This window comes from Nipponia nippon, unplaced genomic scaffold (assembly GCF_047370975.1).
Source record: "Nipponia nippon isolate SJK-2023a ecotype South Korea unplaced genomic scaffold, ASM4737097v1 scaffold_10, whole genome shotgun sequence".
NCBI classification, from domain to species: Eukaryota; Metazoa; Chordata; class Aves; order Pelecaniformes; family Threskiornithidae; genus Nipponia; species Nipponia nippon.
In genome coordinates, this window is record NW_028262291.1 from 34,690,022 (window position 1) to 34,712,045 (window position 22,024).

General features: G+C 35.9%; 1 protein-coding gene across 24 annotated transcripts in view; it reads right to left on the reverse strand.

The window, feature by feature from the left end:
* The window catches only part of GPHN (gephyrin), a 306,821-nt gene that overhangs the window by 97,393 nt on the left and 187,404 nt on the right, over window positions 1-22,024 (reverse strand). For 15 of the 24 annotated variants that reach the window (XM_087746575.1, XM_087746571.1, XM_087746566.1 and 12 more), the window contains 5 exons: window positions 20,060-20,154; window positions 15,233-15,299; window positions 10,790-11,062; window positions 9,393-9,500; window positions 3,853-3,987 (listed from right to left, as the gene is read on the reverse strand). In XM_087746575.1, the coding sequence (XP_087602701.1) occupies window positions 3,853-3,987; window positions 9,393-9,500; window positions 10,790-11,062; window positions 15,233-15,299; window positions 20,060-20,154 (678 nt within the window). The remainder of the gene's footprint in view (window positions 1-3,852; window positions 3,988-9,392; window positions 9,501-10,789; window positions 11,063-15,232; window positions 15,300-20,059; window positions 20,155-22,024) is intronic. The other 9 variants (XM_087746580.1, XM_087746578.1, XM_087746574.1 and 6 more) reach the window with 1 other exon arrangement.

A 22,024-nucleotide genomic window follows, 5' to 3' on the forward strand; every position in this document is an offset into this window, starting at 1 on the left:
AGTTTCTTAGGATCCTTCATGATCAAAGATAACACTGACAGAAACTTTGCACATTGAAGTGGAAGAACTGAACATCAGTGAGACTGATGATCTTGCAGAGTGAAACACTTTGAACACCTCTTGTCACTGAAATGTATTCCTGGTGATAATTTAAAACCTGTCCTTGGTCTTCTATATCTGCTTCATTTGACTTTGACACACAACATTGCCAAAAATTAAATATTGATTACGTCATTTATGTATGGGAGAAGTGAAGACTTCAACTTGAAAGCTGTAATTTTCTTTTATACTAATATCATCTCCCTAAGAGTAGAACAAAATTAGATTTTTGAAGGAATGACTCAGTCATTTGTCCTGGATATATTCTTTTAAGTTATCTGAAGTTATAGATTTAAAATTTTATACTGTAAGTTTAAAAAAAGCCCCAAGAGTCAACATTAATGCAAACATTAAAAATTTTCTCCATATTTATAAAAGGTATTTTACACTAGGTAGCGTATTGCTTTTGTATCTGAAAAGAACATTGCATTTAACTTCATGAAAATGCCAACCACAAACATACACAAAAATACAGTAAGATCTTAGAATCTGAGCAGCTACTGGAAATGACAAGAAAAACCTGCAAGCCACACTGTGTCATCCTAAACTTTTGTCGTGTGAGTATTCAGCAAATTCATCTAACCTTGTTGAGAAAGCAGTAAAACTTTAAAAAGACCAAACCTATATTGTAGAAGATAAAAATATCTGTCACAATCACTATCAACTTTATGGTTGAATGACTGAAAAAGGGAGGACTGTTAGTGCAGTTTTCCCCTGAGTAAAACTTAGATTGCCTCTATATCTGAATCCATCTACTATAAATATGGTTTAAATGGTCTTTGAGCCGCAGTGGGTTTTGCTTGAAACTCAAATGCAATTTAGAGAACAAGGAAGGTGTTCTACAGAGATATATTAAAAGCTAACAAAAGCAAGTTTGCTTAGTTTTGGGGATGTACCTAATGCTAGACAGAGTAGTCCCAGTGGAAATTTATCTTGAGAAGTTCTGACCTCCCAAGAGGCTACAGTGAAAAATATAATTACCTCTTTTATCAGGAAATTAAATTTTTGAGGACTGATTGAAATATACAGGTTCAAACTCAATATTCATCATTTACTACTTTGTTAGAAACAGAGATTTTCAGAAAACATGGAAGATAAAGTGTAAACAGTAAAGCAAATTTAAAATTAAATGTTGTATTTTGTCTACATGATCTGTGTGTATATATAAACAACATTAGGTTTTCCAAAATATAATTATGAAGAGGTAGAGACTTTTTCTAACAGATCCATCAGGAGTATTAATAACGCACTCTCCCATACCTTCTCTCCAATACCCCCATGCATTAGTAACCTGCTGCTTACATTCATTCAATAGATGTGCTCCCGTCATTGCAGAAGCTTGATTTTTTTTCTGACACACACACACGACTTTCTGCTATTCAGTAAATTCAGTGAGAGAGATTTAAGGGTTTATGCACATTTAGGACAAAAAAGTACAACAAGAAAATGGTACAACAAAATAAACTGGAATATGTAGCTGACAAAGAAATATAGTGCCACTAGCTCTATGGCTAGACCACCACTCCAAACAATATGTATAATCAGAGAAACTAAACTGTTTTTCTTTGCTGAAACTTCCTCTCCTTTGTTTCATTTCATATATACACGGTTTTGGAGCCCTGAAATGAGTTCCTAAACCAGCACATGAGAATATTGAAAAGATACATACTTGCAGAACAAAGAAGGAAAAAAAACCACCCTGGGATATCAACTGGATGCTGAAGTACAATTTATCTTTATTCTCACCACTGTGTGGATCAAGAGGACCAGTGTAAATTTAATTCATATTGCATTATTAGAAAGCCAGGATCCAGAAGGAAAAACACAGAAGAATATGAATGAACTGTATTTCTTGACAAATTCAGATGATGTTTGAGAACTTGAGGGTACTGAAAAGGACTGTACAAAAGGTAATGAGTAGTTTGTTTGTTTTTTTTTTTTTTAAGTAATAAGTAAAATGAACCAAGAGCTCTCTAGGTGGCAAAGCAGCTCATACTTTGTGCAAAATCCAGCCTCTAGGTAACAGGAACAGATGAGACCACCCTTCAAGTTTATTTTCCAGTTGGGCTTTCCTAGATCTTTCCCTGTATCAGCTTGTTCCACCCACTTTCAAAAGACATCACAGAAAAGCTGGACTAGGTAGATGTTGCATGGCAATTCCTGTTATAAAAGTGGTGTGGTTTCATACATTTTGAAGAAAATCCAATTTTGCAGTAATACAGGAAAAACAGGGCTTAACATGAAATACCAAAGCATGATCCAATTATGACAAGAGCTCATCTCAACTACTTTCCCAAAGAAGAGTTTCAGATTTCTAATCTGTTTCAAAGTTCTTGTAGTTTCCTTCTGTAATCTCTGAATCTTTGAAGATAGTCTAGAGGAGTGCATTCTGCTTCACAACAGCTTTACTCCTTCCCGTTGTGATAACCTTCCTGAAAATATATAGGCTTCATCTAGAGCTATTTTTTAGCAGTGCTGTCTCTTTTTTATGCCTGTTACTGGTCTCCTTTGGTTTTCTTTGGACACTTTCGTTTTGTCAACAGGCATAAAACTCAGTGCAGTTTCTGTTTTGTATTGCTCTTCTGCTCCGAGTGTTCTAATGTAATAAGCTCTGACTTTTTATTTTTAAGCCATCAGACAAGTCACAATTTTTTAGCAAAAAAAAAATGAGGGAGTCGCTTGCAGACAGAATTCACTAAACATCTTAAGAAAAGTAGACTATATAATGAAGTTCAAGTATGCTGGCCATCAGAATAATTTTGATTCTATTACAGAGGAGGTGAGTTCTGCATAAAACAATCCCATAGGCTAAACCAAAACATTTCTATCTGTGGTTGCCAATAAATCTTGTTTGCTGACGGAAAAGAATAAGACAGCAGGAAAGAAGAACTAGCAGATGCTGGCAATCACTTTAGCAAGCAGAATAATCTTCAAGGATCATGAATTAGATGAAGAAGAATGTTATTGTTTGCCATCTGCTACAGGTCTACTAGTATGTCAGCATCTGGTGCCACAGAAAGATCTTTGTGATGTGGATGCACAAAGCAAATTCAGACAGAATTTTCTTCTGCTGAAAGGAATCCTGCCGAATGTAAACATTACAGGCCTTGCCACTGGTCAATTCACTTAGGTTTTGATGTATGCTATTTAAAGTTTGATAAAAAGAGAACATAGTAGAGTTCACCTCTATGATTAAATAGTACAGTGTAATCAGTAAGAACTGAATAATAATCCCACAAGGTTGGCATTAAAACTTTCTTTCTATTCAATTTAGGCTGTTTTTTGTTTCCGAATGTCAGGCAGCAAATATCTAAGTTTGAGCAAAACCAGTTGGTTTGAAAGTGTCTTAAACCAAACAATAATAAAGTGGGGCACAGAACTGCCCCAGCCCAGGCTAGAAATTTGCACATATGTTTTGTCAACAAAATACTACTTGCTTAATGTTGTTACTCAGTGGCAGGATTATCTATGTTCCTGGGGATATTAAAGACATTCAAGGTGTTAAAAATTTCATATTCATGATTGATATTGCAAGAGATAACATGAAACTTCAGTAACCATAATGCATTGGTGGACCCACATATTAAATTGTGCAACAGTACACATGGAATGAACTGTTCTGTCTTGCATTTATCTATTACTTAGAATGATACAACCCTTGCATGCGAACCAACCTTGTTCACCAGAGGCAATACATTAATCTGATAGATTATATGTCTAAGCATGGAGCTTGCAAGGCATGAATGTACTTACTTTTGGCGTTGGGCAGGATGCAGTGGAGAGACGAGAGGTGGCCTGGGCACGAGGAGATTCTGAAGGAGTAGTACTGAGGGAAGCTGTATCACGTGGGAGCACCTGAACACCACGAGAGATGATGGAATCTGGAATCTTAAAAAGAAGAAAGATGGAATTAATAGTAAAAAATATACTGTATTTAAAACTTACTCAAAATCTTACATCAAAAATGTAGGAATACCCCACTCCTCAGTTTGTAGACCTCATACGTGGTGCTGGCAGTGGATAATGGCATATTCTCATAATTTCAGTAACAAATACCTAGCAAATATGTAAGATCATATTCTAACTGAACTAGCGGAGAACATATTATTTGTCCTGAAAAACCTATGAATCAGACACACTACAACAGGAAATAACAAGAAAGGAATGTTCTTCCTCTTAAGCCTGTTTCAAACCCAACAACGACCAACAGTGATTTCTACCGTGGCATGAAGGGAGGCAGACTTCCCATTCTCTGACCAGGAGACAATATTCTGAACAGAAAAACATTTATTAGCAATGACTGAACCCCTCTGAAGAAACGTCATGCAGTGAGAAAATTTCTCATAAGAAATGTCATGCAGTGAGTAAATACTCTTCACTCCGTGTACTGAAGACTTCATTTCAGCTACAAGAATTCTTGACGTAAGGTTTGTGTTGCAAAAGCTACAGGTCTCCCTGGAGGGAATACAGGCACTAGAAACCACCATCCAAAGCCAACACTTGGTTTAAAATGCATTCTGAAGGGAAAAATAAAAATGCAATCTTTTTTTTTTCCACATAATGTATTAGAAGGCCAGCTATTTCTAAGCTGGAATTTTAGGAACAGATCCTTTAGCTAGTATTGTTAAGCCACTTAAACAAATGGAATTACATCAAATTACAACAGGGAGAAAGTTGTCTTATTTTCAGTAATAAAAGTGAATCTATCATTATTTTTTATCTTCTGTCTCTTCTGTTCAGTTTTATCACCAGTTCCAAAGAAAAGAGGTAGAAGAATGCATTTAAGAATAAAGCTTTTCTTAGCTTGAACATACTGAGTCTTAGAAATTCTGTTGCTTCTTATTACTGCAGTATTTGGGCCCAGTCATGTATATATCACACCGGCTTTATCATTGACTGGATTGCTAGTTTAACATAATGATTAATTTTTAATTTTTTTCTGTAAAATGGTAAGACATACAAATGATAAATACCTCAGATAGGAGAACTGATCCCTAACATTAATTCTGTAACACAAAATGCAGCAGATATTCTGCTATAACACACCTTCTACAAAGGCTTATTCTGATTTTATTTTCATGATTTTAACCACTTTCTTTTTCAGAGGCAGCACTTCTACCCCAGATCAGATTGCTCTTGCTTTCTGCAATTCACTTTTCTATCACAACAGACAAGAAAATGTAGAAATTCAGGTCTTTGACAGAATATATATACACATAGTTTAAGATCTTTCTCCTCATTAAGAATTTCTTAGCTCAGCCTGATGTTCAAGTTCCAGGAGAACCACCAAAAGAACCCCCATGTTTAAGGGAAATGGCAGTAGTAGACAATAAAAGAAAGCAAGAAATGAAGATCCAGTGATGAGCCAAACCACTAACACTGGACTTTTCCAGCCAGGAATTTTTTTCTACATGGAGATGCTGTACCCAGTCTGCAACTAGGTATTTTGAGCATTCTTGCCTAGTAAGGCTTTAGGGCAGAAGCCACTGGAAAGGACCTCCTTCCAGGAACAAGCTTGAATCCTAGCTTTTAAAATCTGTTGTACCCTTAGGACCAGTGTCAGGATATTAAGATGGCTTTGTTGCTTGTCTCTGTGCAATTAAAATGACCAATCTTAAGGCTCAAGTCATTAAATACGGCTTTTTTATGCCATTTTCCCCCCTCAACTTACTTGGTTCCCATCTATGAATAATGACTATATCTAACTTAGCAATTTTGACCCAGAGATACTGGGTTATACCTGGGGGATCTTATTTCACTATAAGCCTTCCTCCACCTGTTAGAGTTTCTCATGTTTATAACCCGTTTATAAGTTGTGTGGAAACAGATCTTGTTCTCAGTGTGCCACAACTGCCTGCTTTCTGCTCTACTGCTGTGTTTCTAGACCTACAGTATTTTTTTGTCAGTCAATTTCTGTCAGCATTTAAAAAACCCCAACTTTCCTCAGAGGATCTTTCAAGGCTAAGTACCATATGCTGCAATTTCCACTATAAATTATGAGTTTCTCTGCACTATGGATGATTATGCTGGGGATATCTTTCTCTCCAGAAACAGTGTCTAACTGGCCTCTACTTGGAGTATTCTGATTTTAAAATGGCATCTTAGAGATGCACTATAAATAGACGGAAACAGGGACAATGATATTCTAATCATGCAAACAGTTTGTAGTCAGAAGCATCATTTCCCTTCTGTTCTCTTTTTCTCCTGAAATCCCATCTTAAATATGCTAAACACAAAAAAAGGTTGACATCCCTAAGTTTTATACAGGCATAGCTCCAATACTACCTACAACTTTTAACACTTCCTTTTAATCTTCGTGACTAAGGACAATACAGCAAGAAATTACATTTTTTTTTAATAAATGCATAGAATGAAAAGACACAATAAAAGAAAGTACAGTTTTAAGTCTTCAAATAAGACACCTTTTCTTTACCCTCCTCTGATAAAAAGCTGCACACATCTTGATATGATTGTGTATGGGTCCATTATACTCCAAGATCCCACAGTACAAATACAATATTGTTTTTACAAATGATACCATGATCCAGTTCTCCCTGGGTTTACTCTGGTTACTCTGGAGTAACCAGATATTACATATTGTCTCATCCCCTTCAGGCAAGTAACTGTTTGGGTTTTTTTTTTCCTATCCACCATATCCATCAATTATTGCTTCTAAAATTTTATCCTGAAAAAGGATATCACCTTTTTCAGAACAAAAAACTCTCTTTGCAACAAAGTGCCTGAGACAATTCCAGTCTCCATTGAACTGCATGTGAAGTACTAATTTTTCCCTGTGAGAAAATTAAAATTTAACCAAAATTTAAGCCAGGACATTAATCAGAAAAGGAAGCTGAAGATAAAAGGAAAAGATGATTACAGGCATTTCATTTCAATGAGAATTATTCCCTAATCCCTACCTTTACAGAAAATACAACTGCCATAAAACAATCCATATATAAACCTATTTAGAACTCTAAGTGTCAGCTTGCTAACTTTCGCAGACACAAAATTTCACTGAGAAATGTTAGTTCGCAACTACAAATTTTGCTCTCAAGAGGTTTATTTCTCTAATATGACAGCGGAGTCTGTTGTATTGCTAAAGCCAGCATTAATATTCTCTTTAAACCACTACAACCTGCTGATTTCAGAGAAGGTACTAATATGTATACTGCATAAACATAAATATATAAAAAATATTATGGATATATACTGTTCATTAAGTGAAAGGGACATGATGCATATATGCATATATGTTATGTGATATGGGGAATGCCTCATTTTTATCACCTACATTTAATAAGTTTTTTTCCTTTTAAAATTAAATTTAGGTAATCTAAGTCTCTAATCAAGGCAACTTCTTGTTAACCATATTAAAGAGGCTGATAAACCCATGACAAATTTCTGTGTTTCCTGGAGCCTGGAAACTTGCAATAAGGAAGGGCAGGATTATTATTGTGTTTTGGATAGATATTTTTTTTTAAAACTTTCACGAAGTCACACTGAGTATTTATGATGTCTCCCCCTAAAAATTTTCAACTCATTTGTCAGTTTCAAACAAATTTAATAGAGGGTAGAGGCCTCAAAACTCTCAATGGGGCACAATAAAACTCTATGTTCAGTGAAAACAGTTTCTGTTTGCATTAGCTGGAGTGGAAAACCTATTGTAACATACTGATGGAGAAAGAAATGCATGAGAAATGAATGAAGTGACAGAGAAAGATATCCACCATATCCATCAGTCATTGATCCTACAATTTTTATCTGATATGACCTTTTCCAGAAGTACTTTTATATCTGTTTAAATATTTGTGTTTGCAGATTAGAGAACTAAGTGTTGACAAGAAGGGGAAAAAGGAAAAGATAGGAGCTCTTTATTCTCTTTTGCCCAGGACTGGAACAAAGATTGACAGTGCTGGTGAGGTACTAGGAAAACAAGCTGTATATGGTAATTACTATGACTGTTATACAAGAGCAAAAATGTCTTAAAAACATAGAGAAAGGACAGCTTAAAAAACCCAGAAACCTTCTGAACAGCTAGGCACTTCCTGCGCTGAGTTTGAAGATCTGGTCTGGATTATAGAATGCATAAAACAATAGCTCAAGAGTAATGTGCAGAAGGGAACAGAAGCCTGGGTGACAGCTTAACAGAGTGCTTCAGAGAGGCTGAATTCGCTGTTTTACTGATACCGAAGAACATGGTGCAAATTCTAGTTTAGTAACCTCAACTCAAAAAAATGAAACTATTGGAATAAATGTATGTGTATGTTTGTATGTACACATATATAGCTTTATCATCAGGTGTGTGAACTTTAAAGCCTTCACATTTCCTAAGTGACTTTTAAATACAGAGATGTTACGTTATTTGATTGATGGTTTAAATTACTATTTGCCTAATGGAACAAGAAAGTGCAGCCTCTTGTCATCCAATCCAGTGACATATTTTCCCAAGAACTTACACCACGTTTGCTGGCTGACATGGAATGAACGGGTCAGACAGCACAACCCTCTCTAGGCCAACTGCTTTCCTTAGATTTCTCTAACCTACAGTCATTAATACAGTAAATCACATTTCATTCCTGATGATACTGTAGCCATTATTCTATCTTGATTCAAGCCTAAACTAAACCTCTGGGAGATGGAAAATAAAGTACAGTATTTTGCTAGAGCCCAAGTTATAACCTCTGTGTTATAATAAACTAAGTCCTTTCTACCGTCCATTGAAATAGTTGCCACTAAAATCCAGTAATTTGTAAGTCCACTGTATCCTGACTCCTCAAGTCTTCTGTTTTTGGGAAATTCTACTTCTAAACAGAGTACAAAAATAAGGGAGAAACTGCAAGTAAAAAGCAAACTATGAACACCCAGTGCAAATGCTGTATTATGTTGACAAACAATTGAGAGAAAAAAGCAAAGCAAGGCAAATGAAGGGGAAAAAGTTACCAAAATTTCATAGCTCTAAAGCAGTAATTTTAGGAGATTATTTTAAATGTATTCAATTATTGAGTATACTAGATGATAAAGCTGATGACTAATCAGAAACAGAGGCTTTACAGCAATGATCACCTCAGCAGCCAAATGATGATGTTCAAACTGACAGCGCGCACGAACTTTACCTTGTTTAGCCCTGTATCTTAAACAGAATATTTTCTGTAGCATGTTCTCTAAAAGATAGCACTAATGTGTTTTTGTTAGAAGAAAATAAGTAACACTGTCTGTTCACACAGTAGACTAGGAGGCAGGCAGTGTATTTTTAGCTATTGTTAGTGCAAAAGCCTCTTGGAAGTGTCTCTTACCGGTTCTCCTGCATTGCCTGCTGCGTGATGGCAATAACTGATGAGACCAGGGATGGGCTGTTCACCTTTTGCCATGATAGCAGCTGAACTGGTGTAGGATGGATGCTTCTAATGCACAACACATAACAGCTATGAATACAGTGACAGGAAAACATGAAACTATACAAGCAAATGACTGAAAGGGAATGAGGTGAAAACAAGTGTGACACTGAAATGCCAAGCTCATATGAACACAGCCAGTTTACATCTCAGGTATCTTCTGCCTTTAAAAATTGCACATATTATTTATCTTGGCCTATATCAAAAGAAATTAATCAATTTGAAATTTGCATTAATAAAAACTGAAACTTGCAAGTGGTAATTACCTTAATTCATCCCTGTAAAGATATATGTAATCAGGATTTTCTGTACATGAGGAGAAGATCTCCAGCTGCAGCTGTCTTAGAAATGTCAAGATGTCTCAGACCTGAATTCACATTTCTAGAGTTAGAATGTTGCTGCTTTGGTTTAGAAATTGTTTAATATAATTTTGAGTTACTTAGACTTTCAATTCCCACAATAGGAATTAAAAGTAAAATTTGTGGAGTAAATATAGAACAAAGCAGTTTGGAAAAAAAACCTTTCCAAGCACACAGGAATACATTGCCTTTCCATTTGAAAACTGAAGACACAAACCTGAGGTAAATATTTATATATTGCTTCAAATAATATGATATTTATTTGGAAAACATTTAAAATTTGAATTGAAATAATTTGCAAGTGTTATCTAATTTTTTCCTTTTGTAGCCTCAAATTTATTATTTTGGTTTGAGTAATGTTGATCTATAATTACTGGCTAAAACAAGGCTATAAAGACAATGTGATGACATTTAGTTTTGCGGCAGAATTTCACATCTCTTATGCCGACATGCACACTGGAATACAGTAGTCTGGATAGTTTATGACTTTACCTGCTACCTATCTGTCATACTTTTTATCAATGTTTTTAGAAACCAAAAATATTCTTTTCAAAATAGTTATTACGGCTTAGAAAATTTTGTTGCAATTCCTTAATATGCCACCTACTGGACTTCACACGTTCAGGAGTATAAGTATTTTGAATTAAAAAAAACAAAACAACCCCACTAAAAATAACCTGTCACATCAGAATGGTATCATAAAAATGCATGTTATCGTCGAGATAATGAACAATGTATATCTCCCACTGAAATTTGAGATCACCTACCAAAACATGATTCATATATTTTTATGAAGCTATATTTCCACAAAACATACCTAAAATACATCTGTTTGACCATACAGACATCATTGTATAGTCTTAACATGCAAACGAATATTGGTGGAAAGTACCTGACATAGAAACTAAAGGGTCTCTTACGGAAACAAGCCAGACTCACCTTAGCTGCAATGGCTGCTGCTGTTATATGTGAAGAAGAACTGTCCTCTGTTGAGGCAACTCCACTATCCTTCTTCTCTTCCTCCTCTTCCTCACACTGTACTCCTTTGTCTTCTGTCTGCTTGTGAGGGCTGGTGGTTGGAGGAGGAGATAGAGGAGGTGGTGGTGAAGGTAGATCTTCAAGCTCATCGTGTACCTCCTTTACTTTTACAATGGCATCCCGCAAAAGATCAATGGCGTGAGGTAGGGCTGGCAGTATAAACTGAAAGCATTCCTATGCACAGCAAGAAGAGAAATGACTATGAAAAGTTACCTGCAGAAGTAAATAGGGATTTTTCAGATTTATTCTTAAAAGATATTCGGGATTTAGATGTATCTTTTCACCCGATGATAAACAAAACCTTAAATGCCCTATGCAATAGCTCATAGAGGGTAAAAAAACAAACTCAGAAACAGAACTGGGGACTATACTATACATTTTTGCCTTTTTTCATTCAAATATAGTAAGTTGTACAACGGGGCTACTGTAACTAGGCTAATATTGGATTAAAATTTTGGAAAACAAGAGTTAAATTTTCATGAATACATAATACAGAAACCAGTTCACCGCAGTTGGCAGAATGCTACAAAAATGCAGAATGAAAACATTAACTCTATCCCTGTAGGGATATTAGCTTCAAATCATTCCTATTATGTTCCTTCACAATTAGAGAACAATTCATAAGGGTTTCCATAACTATAATTATATATAATTATATCCTTTTTTATTCATGGACTTATCCTATATACTGGAAGAATGACAAACGACACTGATGTCATTATAATTTTATGTAACTCAGAAAAAATTGTTCATAAATAAACTATTTTTCAAACCTCTCCTTGCTCTATGATCTTAAAAACAATTAGAAAGTTTATGCTATATGGCTGGAGAAAGCAAAAATGCAGATGCTGTGTAACTGTTGTTCTTGTTCCACAATGAGCATATACATATATAGCTACCTCTGCTGCTAAAATATGCTAGTATTTCATCAAATCAAAGAGGAATTTCAGGACATCACACATTGCAGCCTCCTGCTCAGATCAGGGTCAATACAGAATTCAGACAGGTTGCTTAGGGCTTTGTTCAGTAAAGTCTTGAAAAAATCCAAGAACAGAGACTCCACAATCCTTCTTGACAACCTGTTCTAATGCTTAATTACCCTCAAAGTGATTTTTTTTTTCTTTTCTTTTTATCCAGCTGGAAGCTACCTTCTTCAATTTATGACTATTGTCTCTTATCCTCCTCCCAGGCACTTCAGTAAAGAGTTTTCTCCATGTCATTTGAGCAGACTGCATATAAACATTAAATTATTAGAAAATGATGGCAGGGTCACAAGAATGAATTGCCATGGCAGTGCAGTTAGGGAACATACAAGTTGACAGAGAAAGCTGACATTATTCCTTTTGTTGCACTTCATTTTCGGTTTTGTTTCAAGTATAAAGAAGATTTTTAAAATGTATTCCAACATCTTAGAGTATCCAGAAAATAAATAATGATAAACATTTTGTAAATAGATACTGTAACAAATATTTTCAATAAATAAAAATTACTATGTAAACAAAATAAAGAGCAAACCAAGCATCAGAAATTACTAGAGTTTATATAAACCACTTTGCAAGTCAAAAACATGACTCACAAAAGCTGTATTTCCTCAAAGCTTCTAAATAAGAACCCACCTTTCAGTCGCTCCTTTAAGAGTAATGAAAAGTCAGACTACTTCATAGATTTATAAATTCTTTAAACATTCAATTTGGCACTCTGAAGAACTGGAGTAAACTGGATGAGCATAAGATGCTGTATATAATGAATATATATTAAAATATATTTGTAAACACAATAAAGAATTATGACTTCTAATGTAACTGCAAACCTCAGAGTCATTGAGTCTCCACAGCTTAATTTTAAAAATAGTTTAAAATACTGAAGCATACAACCATCATTACTTCAATAAAAAAGCAGACCTCAAGTGCTAAACAAGGACAACAATCTGTGAACTGACCAATAATCATGAAAAGGTACATTAATGATTACCTCATTAGAGAAGCCATGTCCCCCACTCCTACCACTGAAATAAAGCCTTGTTGACTTCACTGTTGATGAATAGATTCCCCGTAAGTACTCTAAAAACTCATGCTATTTGTAAAACTCATTGGTTTAGGCAATTGTTAGTACAATTATGAAAATTGCCATAGACCCAATGATTTCAATGAGCATCTGGTAATTTCACACTTTGCCCTCTTTCATAATATTAAATACCTTTTGCAAGGCTAAAAGAAAAGAAAACAGACCAGAACAACACAAAAATGGAAGTATTCTACAGAGCTTGATTTAGTGGTATATGCCACACAAACTTTCCCTGGAGAAAAAACATTTGGCATTGTGTCCATTTTTGAGATGGAGCATTTACGCTGCTGCCATTTTCTATTAATATTTTAATATTTTATTAATGAAATATATATACTGCTGCTATTTCATAGCTTTATATAAGCTTCTTATACGACTGTATTAATATGATGGAAAGGAAATTAGCAAGTCATAAAAGAGAGAAATGAGATAAAATCCTGGTAACAACCCATCCTATCTGGTTCTTGAGATCCAGCCTGTTATGGTACAATTTTCTCTACTATTCATCTTAAAAATCTTTGCTGAAATCTGATACTTTAAAGATGTTTCATATTAAAATAAATTGTGACAGGACAGAGTATCATCATGACAGGAAAAAATAAATCATCAGTTTCTAAAAAGCTTGCTTGTATAATGAAATCATACGACATTTTTTTTCTTCTCCAGCAAAATTACCTTTTTTATTACTTACTTTATATTGAACTATTGTTAAAATACTTGTTAACATTTTTCCATTTCTTTTCCTCATCCTCTTTCTACAATTTACCTATCTTCACAGTCTGAGCGCCTCAGGGCAGAAAATGACAATTTTTTCTGTACCTAGCATGTTAGGAGTGCTACTGAATACAACAAAACCCACTAGAGATCATAGGCTATTTCATCTCTTTCATAATTCAACAAAAGAAGTACAGACTACTGGAAAAAAAAAAAAGCTTCTTACTGGTGCACCAGTCCTATAAGATATGGGGCCCATTGCTATCTTAAATACATATGACTTCCCACTCATAACTGGAAGACTTTCAAGTAGGTATACTCCAGCCCCACCATCCTTCAATGCTTGTTGCATGTTTTGAAGGCTCTTTAATTTCTTTTCAATTAGAGTCTTATTAGATTTCCTAAAAAGGCTCTAAGGAATGGTAGAACCATAGGAAGACTTACTGAATCCTTGAACTGAAACATGTAGACAATGTATCTGAAAACCTGTGATGGCTGCTTAAGATAATAGTGTTCAAAACATTTCCTCTTCAACTTCTAGGTGACAGCCCACGTAAACATTCTTTTATTTATCTCCAGACCTAAGTCTTTCAAGCAACCGTGACTTCAGGGCTGTGCTGCCAAACACATTAGTGCCGTCTCCTCTGTGATTGGGTACTACTGGTTCAGAAGATGTTGATAAACTACCAGGTACGCATTTGTTAGAGGCCAGAGGTAAAGACATTTTTTAACAAGGGCACTGACATAGTCTGAGCCCTGGAGAAATACGTTCTCATGACTGATGGGGGATCTACCTTAGCAGTTTTGTATCAGGTTGTACAGCCCACTATTCAGCTTAGCAGCACTTGTGTGGAGAAGGCTGTTTTTCTGGGTCTGTCAGCCAACTATACAGAAAGAGCGAGCACTGGAAAGATCTAGCCTTACTAACACAAAAAAAAAATTCCTCCTGATGTTTAATTGTGTTTCTCTCAGCTCTACGGTCAGAAAGTAAGCATGAATAAAACCACAAAGCCTAACTTCCCTGTCCAAACTGAGCAAAATGCAGGAAGAAAAGAAAGTGTATAAAGGGTGTAAAGTCTGATACCCATATCCAAAAGATATAAAAAATCCTCAAACTCTTAAAAACGATGTTCCTTTTTTTCCCTCTTGCTGACCAAAATTGGGAACATTCTTCATACTCCAGCAAGTTCTACCATACACTAGACCTTCCTCTTCTGTGTAAAAAAAAGAAAACTTTCTTGGAAGCTGCAGACAACACAGGGACCAGGTACAGGCTGACTAGAGAAGGAGGAAGCGTAACAGACCATTAGACTCTTTATTAGCACTACCTGCTACAGTGAATGCTCTCTTGCACTACATGTAATGCTGTCCTGGTCACACAATACCTTCAGTCAGATCAGAATTGTATTGTTCCTGACTGAGAGTGATGGTGCGTTCAGTTATATGAATATGCATTTCAATTCACATTTTTTAAGATTTTTTGTAGTGGGTACTTTCTACCATTCAGAACAATGGGAGGTACTCATCATAGGTCCTCATTAGCAGATCAGTAAGAACACTTCTTACCTGTGACCCTTTCTTGCTACCTGGCAGATTAATTATGAGAGTTTTCCCTCTGATTCCACACACAGGTCTGAAAAGAAAAAAACCCAGAGTGAAATTCTTGCATGCAACTTTCTCTGCTGTAGAAACAAGAACAGAGCATTTAAGATAAATTATATTATTTATCAGAATTTGTAATTTCGATTTCCAATTCTTCTGCCTAGTAACAAGCGATAGAACAAGAGGAAATGGCCTCAAGCTGCGCCAGGGGAAGTTTAGGTTGGGTATTAGGAAAAACTTCTTCACCAAAAGGGTAGTCAGGCACTGGAACAGGCTGCCCAGGGAAGTGGTTGAGTCTCCATCCCTGGAGGTATTTAAAAGAAGGGTAGACGTGGTGCTCGAGGACATGGTTTAGTGGTGGGCTTGGCAGTGATAGGTTAACGGTTGGACTCAGTGATCTTAAGGGTCTTTTCCAACCTTAATGATTCTATGATTCTATGATCTAAAAATGTTTGCTCAGGAGAAGCTGAGCTGAAAAAGCATCAAACAAGGCTGACAGAGTCTAACATTTAATTGATAGTATAAACATTGGCTAGGTCTCCATCTTTTTTAGATCTGTGTAGCTCCCTTAATTCTATTGTTTACTTGCATCCACTACAGTCTTTGATATAGTCCCTATTTGCTCATACACATGGTTCCTTTGTAACGTAATTGATGGTGTCAAACACTATTTCCCTTGCCAGGTAAAAATACTAAGTCATGCTCATTGCATTAATTCAAATATGTCTTTTTTTTTTTTTTTTTTTTTTTTTTAAGATGCAACATAAGAAAAGCACAGAGGGAAGTAATTCTCAAGTGAAAACTGCACTTATGCAATTCACATCTAATTCTTCCTAACAGTCCTTCCTTCCTCATCAAAAAAAGATGAAACCAGCTGTCAAAGATGGAAGATTTTATTTTATTTTTTGCCTTTAGGGAATTCTTTTGGTCTCGATGCAGGGCTGAACTTAGACACTCAAGTGCTGAATGCTTTCTGTTGTTTAAAGTTTGCCTCTTCCTCCTTTTAGGTAAATATTTTTCAAGAAAAAAAAGAATTAAAATTACTGGATTTTGTCTTAGAGGTTGTAAAGAGTGCCTTCTCCTTTTCTCCACTGTTTATGAAACCAGTGGTAAAAAACCCAGGGCTGGGATATAAGGATAAGAAAAAAGGTAAAAGGACGAAACCAAACCACAGAGATATGGAGGCTACAGTTGAGAGAAGCTGTGTAACAATCTCTTTATCAAACAAAAACATGTACCATAAGTAAAGAGAGAATAGAAAAGAAAACAATTTCTTGATAGGGCATTACCAAAAATTTTGAGCCAAAGGATGTGGTCTGTGGGGTAGCCAACTTCCCTAGATTTCCTATACAAACAATTCTCAGTGATTAATGTCATTTATTGGTAGCATGGCATTTTCTAGCAAGGTAGCAAGTATTCTACTGACAGCTGTCATAATGCTCACAAATAAATAGCACAGATATTGGTTTTGTGCCACAAAATGAACTTTTGATATCCCAGTCAAGCCAGCCTGAAGAGAAGCTGTATTTTCAACTAGCAGCTTGAATATTGCCTGACTCCTAGCCTCTGTTTTCCCATATTTACTTCTTGCACACTATATACCCTCAGTTAAGAAAGAATTCCAGGTAGTTGAGGAATGCTCTACTGCAATACAAAGATGAAGAGCCTGAGTTAAAGAAATGTGCTCATCCACTCTTCTTGCAGTAGTCAAACTTACAAACTCAATCCAGCAAATCCCATATGTGGGATACAGTTTATGACAGATACAAAATAAAGGAAACAGGAATTACCCACAGAGGAATTAAAATGAGGTGGAATTGTGTTTGGCAGATAGCTCCTTTATAATAATCTCCTTCTTGGCTCTTTTATTCTGTTTTAAATAATTTCAAACTAAATGACCGGTACAACCAACCAATAATAACAAAGGACTAAACCAGCAGCCATTCTCCTGAAAGCTACAAGTTTTGGCTGCCAATAGTCACATCTAGTGGCTCGACAGAAATGGAGCTGCCAAAAATTTCTCAAGAGAGCATGCAAAAGTAAGTAAAAGTACCTAAGAACTGCATGGCTTGCAAAAAATATTGTGTGTGCTCACAACACAAAAGCACACAAAATACGCATGCATTCTGAGTAATTTTAGAGATAAATCAACGATGTTCCTGCAAATGTCAACAGTTGAGGGAGATGCCGTGGATGTCATTTTGTCCTCAGCCTTGTGATGCAGGGACAGAAATTTAAAGAAAACACAAGGAAGTCTGAGAAAGAAAAATACAAATTGAAGCAAGGGAGCAGAAGGAAAAATAGGATGCAGGAGAAAGAAAAAAAAGGATGTGGGAGGAAAGAAATACAGGTCTAATGCAGCAGTAAGAATGGAGAACATGATCTCTTTTGGGAAAAAAAAAATGATCTCCCTGGGAAGAAATTATGCTGGTAAAAGCAGAACAGATGTGCAAGGAGATAGACAGTGCTTTAAAAAGCCTCAGTAAAGACTGGCACGGCATGGGTAGTTGACAGGTAAGGAATCGGGTGAAGGGAAGAGATAATTCTGGGACAAGGACAGTTTTGGAAAGCCACAGAGAAGGAAACACTTTCAGGAAACACATAAAAAGGTCTACGACGCTCTAAGATACTCCCTGCTGGACCTCAGGACTGAATCCGAACTATGAGAGCCCCTCATTTGCCCATAAGTATCTGTGAATCCAGTCTACAAAATAACTCACCTAATGCTGGCCCATAGTCAGGAAGACAGTCTATAACTTATAACAACTTTTAAAAGTTCATGTGATAAAATTCAACACGATTGACCTAACATTTCCAAACCTGCAGGTGATTTATAGAAGTGTCAGCTTAATGTTGCATAACAGAACTTCTGCTTTCGTTTTTTTGAAAAGTCAAAGAAATTACATGCAAGATTATCCATCTGAACTTCATTTCAAAATGAAGTCAATGAGAGGTAAGCTTAGGACAAGTGACATTTGATGTTAAATACTTTGAAAAATTAGGATCTACATTTTTCAAACTGTTTACCTAAAATTAGTGTATGTTTTTGACCTCTCCTAATATGTGCCTTTGTTCTCATTGTAAGGGGGGGATTACAACACTACCTTAATTTGCAGAATTTTCTATGAAAATATATTAACAATTTGTGTCTTAGAATAACGAATGATGTAAGCAAAATCCCAGAGGAAGTGAGTGTGCATTCAGAGAGGATTCTGAATAAAGAGCACCAAAACCGATACAGGATTACACAGAGGACAACTGAAACAAAGAAAAGTAAATTTCCTTCCTCCATCTTAAGCATTTGCAGAGGAATTCTACAAAAAAATGTAATCATAACACACATGTGCATTCATGCAGAACTGAGATTGCACAAGAAACCATAATGCTGTAATTCTGCAATTTTTGTGTACTTTATGATCTGAACAGTGTTATACAAATAATGGACTTCTGCATGCTGATTGCTTTTAGGCCTGAAGTAAAGGTTTTCCCTGGGAAATTTATTAAGGCCTAATATGATTGCATGCACTATCTTTGTAATATTATCTCCCATCATTGTCATCAATTACTGCTGAAAGTGGCTGTAGTTTAAGGGACATTTTCTTGCTATATACACAGAAGAGTCAGGTTGCAATCCAGCATTTTGGTTCCGCTACCATTACAACATCCTTTCAGGCATCCTGATCACACCACATCCTAAATCAAACTCAAACATCTAAGTGGCTATCCTTTTCCTGATCAGAAACAGAACAGCTAAATTAACCTTTCCACTCCTTGTGGAAGTATTCAGTTATCCTTTCCCTTCAGATAAACACACACTATGATATAAAAAATTGTATCAGATAAAAAAATGAAAATGCTCGCTAATTTGGACAGAATCTGAAGGTGTTAACTTGGTAATGTTGCCCTTTCAGGTATGTGATATGAAAAGTTTTAAAATGCCTTGTCGAATCATTAAACCTCTCATCTAAATGCCCTTTAAAAATGGAAGCTATCTGAATACAAAGTTGCAGACTTGAAATTTACTTCTTTATTTCTGATATAATTATTTTCTTGTTATACCCTCATTATACGAGAAATCAAAAACCAGTAACAGCCATTGTTTCGTAGTTACCTTGAAATAATGTGCAAGCGCAAACCAACTTATGAAAGGTACTGATACTACTAAGCCTATCATAGGTAAAATGAGGTAAATTGAAGGAATAAAATAAAAATCAACTCCAGAAAGAAATACAGGATAACAAGAGATGTCACTGATAAAAAAGAAACACCAACAGGCAGAGAAACAGTTACTAATTATTTAGTAGGAAATACCAAACTCTAGGAGTTGAAGTACTATATCGGAAAGCACGGGATAAAATACCACTTAATTTATTCAGAGAGTTTTTGCTGATACTGGAATAAAAGCAATATCAAAACAATACATTTGTATTTATCAAGGTTTTTTTTTTGCTAAACAAAGCCTTTTAGTACTTGATGAACAACATACAGAAGAATTCTTCACTCACCACCGAAATGCCAAAGCTCTAGGATGAAAAGACAGCTGTTTAACAGCATGCATCAATATTACAAATAACCTGGCACAGAAAATACAGGAGGATACAGTGTCTAATGGAGACAACAAAGGGAATTAAATGAGAGAACGCAATTACCATTCTTGGAACTTGGCCACTTCACTGAAGTTAAGACTTCTGGTCTTGATAACAATGGCAATCTTCAGTTATTTGTCATTTCGTGACAGTATGTATTTCTAAGGAAATGGTTCACCTCATATGTTGAAGGAAATAGTCTTACCTAGAGAGCATGCCCAGAGGAGTAACATTAAGTGATCCCATCAGCATTGCCAGGGCCATCCCTGGGGCTTCTCGCTCTATTACTTCTTTAGTGGCCTGCAATCAAAGATTAAATAGCGAAGTGAGTGAAGAAGTGCAAGGACAAGAAAAATATGAAGCCAGCTAAAATTTGGTTAAGAATATCTCCTTTTTTTGTTTCTGCCAAGAGACGTCCTTGCTAAATTCTCAACACTGAAATATGTTAAAGAATTTTCTCTTGGGTGTGTAAAATAGGGAAAGACAATGGGTTGGGAAGAAGCACTGTTAGCTGTACTGTAAAGACTCCTATAGAAAATATTAAAAGTCAGGACCCTATATATATAGGAAATGTTAACCAACGCCACATAAATAACAACAACTCCCTCTAACAGAAAGGAAAGAATGTTGGGGAATAAGCAAAGAAAAGGCCAAATGTAACTGCCTTCTCTTCCTCATCAGTCTCATGTGCATTTTCCCGTTGAGATTTTCCCAGGCATGAGAAGGGTGAATCGGTCTGCGCAGAAGACAGAAAAAAAAATTTGCAAAGGGAAGCCCATGTAGCAGGCAGGCAGGCAAATAGTAAAATGGTAATGATAATGGCCAGAGGCTGAGGCCTTCCCTTTTGATCATGTCAGCAAAACAGCGGTTCCAAACAGGCTGGTGGCTTTTATTCACAAGCGGTCCATATGCAGTGGGCATCGAGAAGCCTGGAAGCAGAGTCTGAAAATTTTTGTCTTTTTAGTCCTTTTTCTACACAGGGAATCAGATAGAAAATTATTTTTCTGGGACATGCACAACCTTCTGTCCTTACTTCCTAATACAAATTTTCCCAAACACACAATCCGTCCAGTCTCCCAACCTCTAACTTTAGTTAGGACATAACACCTCAAAGGCAGGTTACAGTCCTACTCTCTCTTCATTTCCCTTACAGTAATTGCTGCTCAGTGGATCATCTTGTTTCATGTTCTGAAACAAGATTCTAAGTTATTTGGCACAACTAAAATGTTAGCAATGCTCATAAAACTGTGAAATCCATTGTAAAACATCCAGCCGAACCACAACACTTTGATGGTACAGCTATCAAAATAGAAACAGAAAAGCACATCTTAAATATAAGGACACTCTGAATAAGCTAGATTTCCTTGGCAGTTTGATATAGCAAAAGAATAAAATGGAAGAAAACCAGACAAATTATTTTGTGGGAAAGATTAAATTATAAATCACATCCTTGTACTTCTGTGAGTTCCTAGTTTACAAATAGAAAAACAAAGTCCTAGAGAAGGAAAACGACAGAATTAACCCAATGGCATCCCTAGGAGAAGGATCCAGGAGTCCTATACTAGCTATACAGCTGAAACACTTACAGGAAGCAATATATGAAACAAAAACAAAAAATTCCCTGAACGGTACAGATATTCAAGTGGCCATATTCTCAAACATTGTCACTAACATTTAACATATTTTAAAGGAATATGTCAGTGTCAGAAGATATCAGACACAGCTATCAAGTAAACCTTCAGATTTTTTATTAATAAGCAAACTTGGTGCATGCTCCATTGTGGGAAGCATGAATTTTGGTTTATACAAAACCAAGCAATTTTAATTCACTAGCTGACACCACAGTCTCCTTTATTTCAAGCATAGCATGTTGGTTTTAGTATCTGCCATCCTCTATGCAGAAACAGAAAAGGCATATAAATACCACCCAGTGTCTGTATTTCTACACAGGGGAAATGAGAAAAAGCAGGCTAGGAATGATGTGGACAAAACTAAAACGTCTCTGCTGAGGGAGATTGCCTAAAGATACCTGCTGAGGTATTAAATTATCAATCACATCAACAAATCTTAACACTAGCCATAGACCTAATGATTTTTATAGTATAGAACAAAAAGCCATTGCAACGGTGAAGGGACACTTTGCTGACAATGAAAAAGTTGGTGAAACATG